Source organism: Acipenser ruthenus, chromosome 10 (assembly GCF_902713425.1).
Source record: "Acipenser ruthenus chromosome 10, fAciRut3.2 maternal haplotype, whole genome shotgun sequence".
In the NCBI taxonomy this organism is placed as follows: domain Eukaryota; kingdom Metazoa; phylum Chordata; class Actinopteri; order Acipenseriformes; family Acipenseridae; genus Acipenser; species Acipenser ruthenus.
The window spans coordinates 36,226,973-36,241,259 of NC_081198.1; the positions used below are offsets into that span (position 1 = coordinate 36,226,973).

A 14,287-nucleotide genomic window follows, 5' to 3' on the forward strand; every position below is an offset into this window, starting at 1 on the left:
CTGTAACAGCAGCTCACAAAATAACATGAGAAAATCTAACGGACAGACTTGAAAAGAAATGGCATAAAGGAGAAAATGTCTTCTGAAAAACATTTTAAATAGAGAACCAGCCGTATGTAATACTGATATTCTTCTGCTGCTGCTTTTCAGTGGATTCAATATTGAAAAGACCTTCACAGCAGTCCTGTTTTCATCTGTCAAGCACAAGGCTGCATCAAGCTGTGTCCAGCCTGTCTGTTTTTGTTCAGAGATTTCAATATGCTTTGCAAAGGAAAAATAATCAAAACAGTTCTGCTTTATGCTATAAAATGTTGTCAGGCGTACTGAAGTCTACGTTTCTGTTATCAGCATTTTAATTGCTTGATTCTGGCACTCTGCCTAACTTTTTTTTTTCCTCCTTTTTTAGACATTTGGTGCTGCCTGAAGTTTGATTGACATGTCTAAGCTTGTACAGTATAGGAAACCCCCCTGGCGAGGTCAAAAAGAATGGAGGTTGGGGAGGAGTATGGAAACTCAAACACTCGGCACAGGCTGGCTAGAATATTGGTAGCTGACAGAATTTTAACATAAAAGGTGGAGTGAAGTCCTCAGTCCAATCTCTGCTTGACTTTTGGAGATGGTTGCAAAGATTTACCTGCCAATAGCATGGTCATATTTGCAGAGGTATTTATTTGTTCCCTGTCTGAAACTCTGCATAGTGTTGCATTCCCATTTCAGTTCTTTCTTGGTATGAAGTTGAGCCCTTTTCATATAAAATGGTGCATGTAGAAAACTTGTGCAGATATTGTGATATGAGACTTGAAACAAAAGTATTTAAGTGCTTTGTGTGTCCCTGACTCAGTTTCAGTGCAGATCTGCCTTCTGTGTTAAGCATGCATGACATTTAGAATAGTTTAGTTTTGTCTAAGAGGTTCCTATAAAAATGTGTTTTTCTTTTTGGTGGCACACTGCTGTGGATTTGACGTCATTTGTTTTAGTTTTGGAGAGCTCACTCTAACAGTACCAGCCATTTTAAAGATATGAAAGTTGGACAGCTCTGTCATGGCATACTGCCACAGCTAGTACACAGTACAAGTCTTTATAATTAGGATCAGTTTAAAAAGTAGGTATGAAAACAGCTGGCCAGTGTTTGATGGCTTACAGTGTAAAGCTGTTCTAAATTAGAATCTGCTTTTAATAACCAATAATTTCTTTAATGATGTGATACCCTCTGAAGTGGCATCCTGTTGTCCATCAGGAGTCTGTTTCTGATTTGCTTGCTCTGTGTGTTTGGTGGCTTTGTTCTTGACGTACACTCCAATTTTTTTTTTTTTGTATATAAACGGTTCGCCTTGGCTTTTTGTCTCGTTTGCTCTACTGTTTGGAGAAAAGCTGCCACATAGTTGGAAATCAGCTGACTCCTACAACAAGCTTCATCCCTCTCTGTGTTTTTTTTTTTTTTTTTTTTTTTTAACTAGCCTGACTTGCTCTGTTCATGCATCAGATCTGATGAACCATTGTTAACTTAATGATGCCCTGAGGGGGTGAAACGAACAAACTACAGAGCGTCTGCACAGGGCGATTACCAGTAGAAAAAACAAAGATGCAAAACTGACACGATCACCCACCCACTAAACCAGTGAACAACATGGTGCATTGATTGTTTGTTTGTTTGTTTGTTTGTTTGTTTGTTTCTCAATCATTTGGAGTCTCACTCCTTAAAGAAAGGAAATCGCAATACATTTTAACAGAGTATTCCCAAATCTCACACCTGATTTCTTCAAATCTGTTCTGGCATTGCCACTTTGAAATATATATTATGGCTTAATTACAAAAATACAGTATACTGACTGGCCAAAATCTTATAGAATGTAAGATGTAAAAATAGAATTGACCCTATTCTGCAGTGTGCGTCATGTGATCCTCTAGACCTCTATAAGCTGTGTGTATTGGCTGCATTGAACAAAGTGTCCATCAAGACTCCTGGAAGATCCTGAAATTGCAACGTTTGCAAGAAACCTACGGTTGCAAGCGAGTCATGATGGATCAAGCCCTCTGACGTGTGCAGCGTATTGTGACAAGCAACAGACAGCGTGCTACAGAGGCCCAAATCACAGAAAACAACACTGGATAAGACACACCTGTTTGAGCTACACATTGGGGGCTTTGGTAGCAGATCACTGTAATTATATGGAGGCTGTGTGGTCCAGTGGTTAAAAAAAAGGGATTGTAACCAGGAGGTCCCCGGTTCAAATCCCACATCAGCCACTGACTCATTGTATGACCCTGAGCAAGTCACTTAACCTCCTTGTGCTCCGTCTTTCGGGTGAGACGTAATTGTAAGTGACTCTGCAGCTGATATGTAGTTCACACACCCTAGTCTCTGTAAGTCGCCTTGGATAAAGGCGTCTGCTAAATAAACTAATAATAATAAACTAATAATAATAATATATGTTCAGTCAGTAGATGCATGTGTAAGGAATATACTGTATTTATAAATATCAGCCCTATTCACAAAGCTCTAACTCTAATATTAAATGCTGTTTGTTTTTATTAATTAAATGTCTGGCTTGCATTAAACTTTTCTAGGCCCTAGTTAATTAAACCAGAACAGTCTAGAACACTATCAAACAAAATAAAAACAGATGAAGAAAACTTTAAGTAGTGAGTTTTTATTGTATTTTTTTTTTTAAAACGAGTATATTTTGAACTGAGGAATGGATCTTGCTAGCTGTAAAAGAGAAGTATAAGCATGTGTTTACATGCCCTTAATATTCTGGATACTCCTGTATTTGGAATAAGTAAAGACATCCAAATCATAAAAAAACAGCAACATCAAAACAACATTCTCTGCTTATTTCTGTAATGCACCACAGCCATGTGTGAAGGAGTGCAGCATCTGATACTAATTTATACTTACACTAATTAGGGTGGTAATTGTTTTGATTGTGTTCATATTTGATTCAGCTTTACATGGCTTCATCTTTGCAGGCAGACGCAGAGTGGATTATGCGCAGATGTGAACTGTACCATCACACCACACTGCAGCACTGTGTTAATTAGCACTGGAGCATCATTACACTCTTCATTACCTTGATCATTTTTTTTTTATTTCCTCATTGAAAAAGCGTTCCAAACACTCATTTTCCACAAAGATATAATTTGTTCAACTGATTTGTGTTTAAATTCATTTTAAAAGTGCCGTAAAATAGGGAAATAACTTGGCGCAACGACACTGGTTCTCTGACTCAGTTTGCATACCATCTGCATATACCCTAATCCAGGTGTTTTCAATGGCACTGCTGAATAACAAATCCTTTCGGAATCACCCTTATTTCCTAAATAATTTATACTCTGTGTGAATTCATGGATTTATTTGTATTTACAGATGACCTAATTGCATTTGTTTCTTTATTTGTAGACCCAAACAGTCGTGAGGAGACCATCGTTATTGCACTGGCCTCCGTTTCGGTCGTGGCTGTCCTGATCGTGGCACTTTTCTTTGGGTACAGGATGCTAACAGGTGAGAGAATTACCACACTCCCTTACTGTTTGTGAAGTCCTGTCATAGTCCTTTCCACCATGGCATGCCCTATGTTCAATTCAGGATTCAAATGACATTAATCCGAACATCCTCCTGCCATTCATAAAAATATCCTAATCCAGGGATGTACAGTAAGAGCAGGATTCATTCAATACAGCATCACATTCATTAGGCAGCTGTTGCCTGTTGGCAAGACAGTCTGAATGTACAACTGAATGTAAAAACTTCAATGAACTGCTGTTATAACTGTGCTTCCAGAACCTATTAATATAAAACCAACCAAAGGACTTTGTGCCATTCATTCCTGAATTCCCTGCTAACACTTGCCCTCTGTTTTGCCCGCAGGAGATCGTAAAGCAGGCCTTCACAACATGAACATGATGGAAGCAGCTTCCTCTGAGCCCTCCCTCGACCTGGACAGCCTCAAACTGCTTGAGGTAAGAACTGCCGGGGTACCTCAGTGGAGCCCTCAATGTCTATACAAAGGAGGTGTCAAGCCATACAAGTGGTGACATACTTTTAGAATAACTACCATAGAAAAATAGAGACAGATTTCAAGGGACATTGGGATTGCTGCATTCGACTATTAAGCTAGAAGAGCCATTGTTGTGATCAGTGGGCTTTTAAAGAGACAGAGGCTATACTTTCTACCAAAAACAATCAATTGTACTTGCAGTCCTGGTGAGCTCAATGACTTTTAATAGGATACAAATGAAGAGAGACACAGTTTGTATCCCAATGATCCATGTCTGGCTGGGGCTTCTTTTAAGTTTCTTAATGTGTGATTCCCGTGCCCCTTTGTGAATGTTGCTCTCTCTTGCTCCCAGCTGATTGGACGCGGCCGGTACGGCGCGGTATATAAAGGGTCCCTGGACGAGCGGCCCGTGGGTGTGAAGGTGTTTAACTACAGCAACAGGCAAAACTTCATCAACGAGAGGAACATATACCGGCTGCCACTCATGGAGCACGACAACATCGCCAGGTTCATCGTGGGGGACGAGAGGCTCACTGCTGAAGGCCGCATGGAGTACCTGCTGGTCATGGAGTACTATCCTCACGTGAGCACTGTCTACCTGCACTCTTCTACAGGCAGACCAACCCCCCCCCCCCCCCCCGTAGCCATGAACAAGCCACCCTGACCACATTGCAAAACACTGGGCAAAGCCCCTGTACATTAAATATGTGAAAAATAATATTTCCAGTGGAACATTCAATTTATTTTAAACTTTACCAGGATGTTTTCCCAACTTGCTGTTAGCACAGATAAGTTAAAATATGTGAAATCACTTCTATCACTATTTATGTAGTGTTTAGGTAAGAGTAAAGGTTTTAAGCAGTGGGCGCCAGTGCTTCCGGCAGTGCAGTTAAATTTACTCCATGTTAGTGCTTTATCAATAACACCTAGCTGCCTCAAAAGGTCACATAAGCTCCATCGCCGTGAAGAGGAGGTAGCTCATTTTGTTCAGCCTGTCATTGCTAAACTGCTGTGGCTGTCATTTGTCAAGCCTTAATCATGGCCCTCCTGTGCACACTCCTGTGGCGATGCAGTATTGACCCAGGCAGTGGCTGCAACGCTAAACATTCCATACTTCATCACACTACACAGTAATTCTCCAGTAGTGTATCGATGAAAATATCCACTGCCACAAACAGAACAGACTTTGTTTGAAAATTCTGGAATAGCGACAGGAAGGAAGTTCTACAATTCTTTAGAGTGACAGACTGACGTACAATTTAAGTGAGTCACTGCAGGTTTCCCCCTTTTATCCTGGATAACACTTTTGTTTGAAGTTGGTTTCATGTCTTCAGTAGAGCTCTGTTTCCCTGGTACAAAACAAACCAATTTTTTATTAGTCATAGCTCTGATAACAGAAACCGTAAATACACCTGTGTGAACTTGATGTGCCTCTAAGGTCAATTTGGTTAAAAAATGTACAGGTTCATAATTTTAGAGATAACATTGATTGTTTCCCCCACAAATGACTTCCAGTTGTCACAGACACTGTCGTAACCATTGTAAACGGTGTGTTTGTGTTCAGGGTTCTCTGTGTCGGTACCTGAGTCTGCATACCAGTGACTGGGTGAGCTCCTGCAGACTGACTCACTCTGTGACCCGCGGCCTGGCGTACCTTCACACCGAGCTGCTGAGAGGAGGTAAGCTGTTCCATTGACGATGCACTGGGGGGCTGCTTTAAAGATTTGAACAGTGGGGGATCTATATGCTGCCGTCCGCAGTTTAACCATGCTGGGGTGTTCCACTGCGGTGATTTGTCAAAACGCTTCATAAAATCACTTCACACACAATATAAATATACCAGGTCAGGACAGGTTTTTTAAAATGTAGGGCAGCAGTATTAAGATCGTGATTAAGAACATTGTTTTACTACAAAAAAAAAAAATTGAAACCGTAACATTCGAATGCAGAACAATGTAGTATTTAGCAATACAATTAATTAAATGATAGTATTAACTAGTAACTGATAATTATATTATAGTTGACCTAATAGTAATGGGTTTCTGTTTTGGGGGTTTACAAATAGTCTGTGAAAGATCCCAGGATCTCTTTGTACAAAAATAGAAAGTCTGTGTGTCCGTTACATAAAACTCTGTCCGTCCCATCCAGCATTACATTGTTCACACTTGGCTGGCTTTCTTGTGAGTCCGTTTTCACTTTTGTCCTTGTAAATCATTAACAGCCGCTAGGCACGAAGACATCCAGATAACTCTCAAAAGCTATGTGGGGGCATTATGGCTCTTTTTGTCTGTCTGCACTCTTCAAACCTTAATTCCTCTATGTATGGAGGAGGCAGCAAGGCAAACAAGCAGAGCCCCAATCTGTGCTTAGAAATCCCCTGCAGAGGCTGGTGTTCCAGTCCAGTTGCCAGGCATTAGGCCTACATGCATGAGAACCAGACCGAATCAGATGTCTTGCTTCGGGAGATATGATGTCATCCTTTTGGCTCAACATCAGCGCCCCTTAGCCAGTGGCCTTTAAGATCATTCAGCAATTGGCGCAGGACCGCAGTACGACAAATGATCTCTTTGTGGAGAACAGAAAGTCAGAAACAAAACACAGCATCAATCTGCATTTTGCTTTGCTGAAGCTCTGTTTGCAGTAAAGAGTATCAGCATGCTTGTCAAGTGTCCACTATCTCCTAGGACAGCTATTCTGTTTTTATTGTTTTGTTTTCAAACTGGAACTAGATATGATTTTCAAGTGCACTCCAGAGACGGCCTCTTAAATTTTAAAAGCGTAGACAATTGCCTTTCTTACTCTAGATGTTTTAAATTAAATATGATCCACAATAGTATTATATTTGTCTTGCAACATATTTAATTTGAATCTTTGTAATCGAAAGTTTTATGTTTTGTATTATAATGTCAACATTAAATAGATATATGCCAATTGGGGTTTGGGGGAGGGGGATATTGTTTTTGGTTCTATTAAGTTTAAACTTCTGGGATTCCTCAGGGTTTAATTCCCACAATTTAATTTCAACAAAACTGTGTTCAAAGCTACAGTGTTCTCTACAATCATGTTTAATTTTCTGATACTAGATTGAATGTGGCTCCTGGGTGATGGTTCAGCAGAAACCAGATCTTGTGGGGGTTTCCAGTTTGTTTATGTTCCCAAAAGGCAGTGTCAGCCACAGGCGACCACACTTTCCCTTGCTGGTAGCATTCTTGCCATCAAACAGGCATGCTCCACTTTCTAACTGCATCAACTCAAATTACTACTGCAGCTCAGGAAGGCATTAAAACATTTTATAAAACAGGAGGATTATTTCAGCTGGGGCTTGTCTATAAAAACATCATATCATTAATATGTATTTTGTGTGGGGGCACTATGCTTCTTAATAAAACATATGGAAACCCATAAAATGAAATAAGCTGACCGGCTGCTTTTGTTTTTACATGGAATATTTAAATCGCTTCAGTATGAATCGTGCTACAGATGCATAATTGATGTTTTGTGTGTAGTTTTCAGTGGTTTTACAAACTGCTGAGACCCTGCCTTGAAATTCATTGAATTGCAGCTGCAGTGTCTGCACAGTTGAGCATGGTGGAAATGCAAGGCATTCTGCTGTGACATGTGGAAGTGATTTTAGGCCAACAGAACAAATAGGCTGCTGTTATCTAGGCCAAGATTGGCTTGTTTGTTTTTTTTTTTTACAAAACAGATTAATTCATTATTTGAATTCAATCCCTGAAAAAGCTGTAGTATTTCCCTGTTGCAAGGTGCGACGGACTTTGGTAGAGGGATAACTGCAGATTCTGAGTCTGCTGATCTATTTATTAGTGCTTCACTAGGAATCTCAAGAGCAAGGACGCTAGAAGCCATCTTCTGTGCAAGTTGAACTTCCTTAAAAAGTTAATTGTTTTTAAAGAAGTGCTAACCAAGGTTTTTTTTTTCATTACTGCTCTCTTTTGTTGTTCAGAATCTTTTGGTTCTTCACCTTGTATGTTATGTTAATCGGTGCATGCAAACATTTGAAATGCAACACTACAGACAAGTGTTGCATCCTGGTACCTTTGCTGTTCACGTGGCTGGATTGCAGCTAGGTCATTGGAGTCAGTTTAAACTGCAACACAAGTGAATGGGTACTTTGCAGCAGGAAGCAGCAGCAAGTCTAAGTTGAAGTATAAAATACAAGCAAAGAATCAAATGACCACATGAGAAAAGGCAAGGCAGTGAAAATACGGTAAGGTACAGTAAATCTTTGGTTGGCACTTCTTTAAATAATATATTTGTACCTTTTTTTTAATCCTGTTAAAATTTGACTTGGTTTTCAAAGCTTTTGCTTGGATGTATTAAGCAATGGTGGCGCATCCTGGAAAGAAGCTGGAAGTTGAATCCATAATTCGTACACTGTATTTAAAAAAACCACAGTCCTGTCCCGCCGCCAAACACAAGGCGACATGTGACCAGACAAGGGGATAAACACTTTGCTGCGTATTTGAAATTAAAATGCCTTTAGGTTGTTTAGGAGAACAGCTAGTTTCGTAATGCTGTTGAATACTGTTATTGAGACGAATAGGTTTGGGTTTTTTTTGTTTAGTGTTTTTTTTTTTAATGTTAGGGTATTTTCCTATCATTTATCATTGTGTGAGACCCTCCATAGCCTGGAAAAAGAACACAAGAAAGCTTGTTTATTGAACGAACACAAAGGATGTGTGCTCTGCCATGCAAGATTCAGGAAGAGATATTTTAAATTTGAATCTCCAAACATTCAGCTTATCTCCTTTAAAAACTGCAAGCGGTCTAGGTTAAAATGGCTCCACTCAAAACTGCAGAATGCTAGACCCGGAAAGTAACCCCCTATAATATAACGTTTGTATGACTTATTTCCATAGGAAACACTGTAAATATGTAGTTAATGCTGAAAGATTTTCAGTAAACTGGTTTATTTAACATCCTGGCATTTTGGCAGACTTTTTTCTTCCATTTCATTCTCTCATTTTCATGATGAATTATTTATTTTATCTCATATCTTTTTCCTTTTCCCTAAGGCTTTTCACCAATTCCTCTTACACCAGTACAACATATTCATTTTTCAGCCCTAGATACTCCTTCTATTACTTTTGAAACAAAGTGTAATTCCTTGGGATAACAGTAAGAAAAAAGCTGCCAGAAACCATATTTAATGACAGCTTTCCTAACTCAGACAAAAAGGAAATTGAGAGTGGAATTGTGAGTAGGAAATTACAGGTTTTTATGTCTATCAGGGCCTAAATCTAGTTACCCTATGTTGCCATGGTTTCCAAAAATGCAAAGGTATTCTGACAAAGCTGTGTCTGTGTGGGTGACATCACCTTCAGACCTTCTGGTTCCAGGCATAAGCACCATGGTATTAGGATTGTAAAACCTGAGGCGTTTCAGAAACTTCAATAATCAAAATGAGCGTCATTTGAACTCTTTGGGAAGTTTGTCATCTTGATTTTTCTCTCGTCTGCTCCCAACAGATTACTACAAGCCTGCAGTTTCACACCGGGACATGAACAGCCGCAACGTGCTGGTAAAGAACGATGGCACGTGTGTGATCAGCGACTTCGGACTCTCTATGAAACTGACAGGAAACAGACTGGTCCGGCCGGGAGAGGAGGACAACGCAGCCATCAGTGAGGTAAGCTGCTGGGGGCCCAGGGAGTTCATGAGCAGGCAGGAATTCTATTTGACTGATTTATTATTTATTTGAAAGATGTTTAATTGTCACAGTTATTCATCTAGACCAAGACTTTTTCCACACTACATGGTTTATACAGAATCACTGGTGGTTAAACAACAGGGACATAGTGGAGGATCCTATGCCGCTCTTTAGAGTTTTACATGCATCTGGAGAAGACCTTTTCCAGCTGTGATGAAAGTGCATTTTTTAGCACTAGTAATGTAGTGTCAGAGTAATATTTTTAATAGTATCTTAAACAGGCCTTTTAGGATTGTATGGCTGATACCTTGTGACGTGTATTGGGTGGGCTGTCATGGTATCACAGCAGGTTGAACTGAATGCTACCAAGTGGCCACCTGAGAAGCCTGCAAAGCATTTGTCATGCTTTCATTCACCACGAAGTGCTCGCTGTTCCCTGTTGCTTTGCTTCTGTCCCTGTGATGCAAGGTGGCAACCATTACCTTCTTATTCCACTGCTTGGTCATTGTTGCTACCTGCCCAGTTTAATTGCTCTATGATTCTCTGTTCTTTGCTTATGTATTATGTACCACCCTATCCAGAGCCTCTATAACTCTTGTTTGCTTTCCCTCCAGGTCGGAACTATCCGATACATGGCCCCCGAGGTGCTGGAGGGAGCTGTGAACCTGCGGGACTGTGAATCTGCCCTCAAGCAGGTGGACATGTACGCACTGGGGCTCATCTACTGGGAGATATTCATGAGGTGTACAGACCTCTTTCCAGGTGAGAAGCAACAGTATGATGAATTCACAGTACAGTACATGGGAGACTTATTGAGAACATAAAATGTGGAAACTCCAGTCTAATGATCTTGGATGTAAGTCCCATAATAAAAGTATTTGTGTAACCCATAGTAAGTGTTAAACCAAATGGTCCACTAAGGTACTGTATTGGGAATCGAAGATCTGTTACTACAATGATCAAGCACCAGCTGTCTGAACAAGCAGGCTCTTGCTAAGTTACAATAAGTTATTAAATGTATTATAAATGCAAACATACTGTAATGTTTCTTTGTCTTCACAAATGTTGGCTCTTGGTCAGCACCTTCTAATCACCTTTTGAAACCTCTTCCCAGGAGAGACTGTGCCGGAGTATCAAATGGCATTCCTGATGGAAGCTGGGAATCACCCCACCTTCGAAGACATGCAGGTGCTAGTTTCCCGGGAAAAGCAGCGGCCCAAGTTCCCTGAAGCCTGGAAGGAGAACAGCCTGGTAAGGAGAACGCTTCCTCCTTTATCTCAGGAAATTATAGTTCAATTCTACAAAGGCAGGACTCGCAGATTACCATGCATATCAATACTAAAAAAGGTATTTTCCCAGCACACCTGAACATTACTGTCACTCTCTTTACAAAGCATTTTCCCACCAGGTTTCTAGATGGGTGCAATTGACAAAAGCAATTGAGTTTGAAATTGCTCAACTAAAATCGTATTTCCATTCCAGACCTGCATTGTGAACAATCTTTAATGAAAATGTATGCAATTCTTTTGAGAAGTGGCTTGAAATAACAGAACTGAAAACAAAGCTGAACCAGAACCAGAGTGCTATTGGCATGTGAAGCCTTGCATTCAGCCTTGGTCAGTCCTCCTGCAGTGCTGGGGCTGACACTGGAGTCAGCCAAAGTAAACAGTCCTCAACATTCACACTCTAATCGCATACCAAGTTATTTATTTGAAGTTTGGTAATGTTTCATTTTTTGTTTGTCATTTTAGTGATAAACAAGTGCACTTATTAAATGTGGCCTTATGTCATCTGTGTGGAGGGCAGGTGTGGGACAGAGTGGATAACCTGGATTATGGAGTCCTATTTATTTTGATTCAATTAAATAGAATCGGCCGTGTACTAATTCCATGATGTGCTAATTCATTTATGTCTAATGTGCTCCACATTTGCTTAATTTGTTGCTGGGATATTTTGCCAGTTGATGAATGGACATAGGGTGTTTATGTGAGTGTGTCCTTAAAGTTAAAACCCTGCATAACCAAAAATAACAGAAACGGGCATAGAAATAAATCTTAGTATATAAGTTAATTTACCAGTGTTTTGTTTTGAGTTATCTTTCCTATACGCACTACAGTCCTACAACGGTATATGGCACTGTAGTCTAGTTTTGTGAATAGCAGTACAGTATGAATAGGTGGGCTCTTTTTTTGGGCAGGCTGTTCGCTCTCTGAAGGAGACGATGGAGGACTGCTGGGACCAGGACGCAGAGGCGCGGCTCACTGCACAGTGCGCTGAGGAGAGGATGGCAGAACTCATGATGATCTGGGACAGGAATAAGTCTGTCAGCCCCACCGTCAATCCAATGTCCACTGCCTTGCAGAACGAAAGGTACAGAGCACCAGCTTTCTGTATATAGAGGATAGGGAGAAAACATATAGGAAACTTTATAGTAACCTCCTGTACACGTCAGAGAGATAATGGAGGCGCAAGTACATACCTCCATTTTTACATATTGTGGATGTATGAAATTATTAGTTTACAGCATGTTGGGGCTTTTATGTTACTAATATACTGGTTATGAGTTCATATTTATAGTTATTCTATTTATTAACAGCATTAATACTAATTTGTTCAGCTGTGACCAGCTGAAGCTGCTAACCAGGTATGGGCAGGATCACTTACCAAGAAGAGCAGGAAAGAGGCTGAACTGACCGGTTGTCCTTTTTTTCCCAGGAATCTCTCACACAACAGACGAGTGCCAAAGATCGGCCCGTACCCCGACTACTCCTCATCCTCCTACATCGAGGACTCCCTGCACCACGCCGAGGGCATCGTCAAGAACATCTCCAGTGAGAATTCGACCCCCTCCACCGCCGCTGGTGGCACGGTGCCCGAGAAGAACCGCAACTCCATCAACTACGAGCGGCAGCAGGCCCAGGCGAGGCTCCCCAGCCCTGAGACCAGCGGCACCAGTGTGTCCACCACAACCACCACCACCACGGGACTGACACCCAGCACCGTCATGACCACCATCTCGGAGACAGCCTTCCCCGATGACGGCCTCCTGCAGCACGGGGCGCCCTCGCTGGTCTGCCTGCAGCTGACGGAAGAAGACCTGGAGACCACCAAGCTGGACCCCAAGGAGGTGGACAAGAACCTGAAGGAGAGCTCAGACGAGAACTTGATGGAGCACTCCATGAAGCAGTTCAGTGGCCCTGACCCGCTTAGCAACAGCAGCTCCAGCCTGCTTTATCCTCTGATCAAGCTGGCCGCAGAGGTCACTGGCCAGCAGGATTTTGGCCAAGTGGGCGGCTTGGCTGCCAGTAACGCGGGCCTGATAGCAGACATGCCGCCCGCGCCCATATACCCCCTCCCCAAGCAGCAGAACCTGCCAAAGCGGCCCACCAGCCTGCCGCTCAACACCAAAAACGTCACCAAGGAGTCTCGCCTGAAGTTCGGCAGCAAGCACAAGTCCAACCTGAAGCAGGTGGAGACCGGGGTGGCCAAACTGAACACAGTCAACGCGGCCGAGCCTCATGTGGTGACAGTTACCAACAACGGACAAAGCCGTGGGCAGATGCCAAACGGCCCCGTGCCATCTTCCTCCTCCTCCTCCACTGCCGCCATGCAGACCCAGTACGCCAGTGGGTCAGTGCCCACCAGCCAGCTGGCCAACGGCTCTGCCCACCGTGTCCAAGAGGCCCTGCAGTCTCAGTTCAGCGTGGAGGACAGCCGGCTGAACATCAACTCCAGCCCGGACGAGCACGAGCCCCTGCTGAGGCGGGAGCAGCAGGCTGGCAGGGACAGTGGCCTCATGGAGCGGCTCGTAGACAGGAGGGACCACCGGGCTCTGGACGCTGGCCGGACAAACTCCAATAACAACAACAGTAACCCATGTCCAGCTGTGGAGCGGGCAAGCGTGACGGCAGCCGGCACAGACAATACTGTGGCAGAAACAAATCTACGGCAGCCCCGGGTGAGGAGAGTCGAGAGGCCGAACTCACTGGATCTGTCAGCCACCAACAGTCTGGATAGCGGCGGCATGCAGGGTGAGTTACTGAGGGAATGACCCTTGACCTTTTCATGTTTGGGTGGAAGCGTAGTTGGTGTCCCATTCGCCTGTGTGTCCATCACTTGTGTCAACAGTAGAAACATTAATAATTAGGCATCTGAGCTGTATGTTGGGTACTTGTCAGACCAAGAACCTGTTCATTATGTTATAAAGAGTCTGGCATGTAAATAAACCCATGGCTTTCATTTATTTTAAAAGAGTGGGACTTTTCAGGTAATTGCCCTGGTGACTTAAAATCTTTACGTGGTTCATGATCTTGCATGAAAACTTGTGTAGTTTTAATAAGTATTTTGTCTGGATTGTACAACACAAAGTACATTCCCTGGTAACTTGTCCAAAAAAATATGTTTACAGTGCAGGATCCCATTTTAATACAGTTTTATCTGAAAAGCAAATCACAGTCTGGTGGCTGTAAACAATAATACAGGATATACCACTAAGGCGTCTTGTGTACAGTAACATCAACAAAATAACAGTACTAACATGAGGTTAAGACCAGTACAGCAGCCCACAATTTTTTAAAAGAGTATTTTTTATGTCTGCCAAAAGTTCAACAGGAACCTA

At 42.2% G+C, this 14,287-nt stretch overlaps 1 protein-coding gene across 1 annotated transcript in view; it reads left to right on the plus strand.

The window, feature by feature from the left end:
• LOC117407627 (bone morphogenetic protein receptor type-2-like) overlaps window positions 1-14,287 on the plus strand; it is a 91,165-nt gene that overhangs the window by 75,583 nt on the left and 1,295 nt on the right. Inside the window, exons 5-13 of the mRNA XM_034924289.2 lie at window positions 3,401-3,502; window positions 3,869-3,960; window positions 4,351-4,581; window positions 5,563-5,677; window positions 9,488-9,648; window positions 10,284-10,431; window positions 10,784-10,920; window positions 11,867-12,039; window positions 12,385-13,700. Of these exons, the coding sequence (XP_034780180.2) occupies window positions 3,401-3,502; window positions 3,869-3,960; window positions 4,351-4,581; window positions 5,563-5,677; window positions 9,488-9,648; window positions 10,284-10,431; window positions 10,784-10,920; window positions 11,867-12,039; window positions 12,385-13,700 (2,475 nt within the window). The remainder of the gene's footprint in view (window positions 1-3,400; window positions 3,503-3,868; window positions 3,961-4,350; window positions 4,582-5,562; window positions 5,678-9,487; window positions 9,649-10,283; window positions 10,432-10,783; window positions 10,921-11,866; window positions 12,040-12,384; window positions 13,701-14,287) is intronic.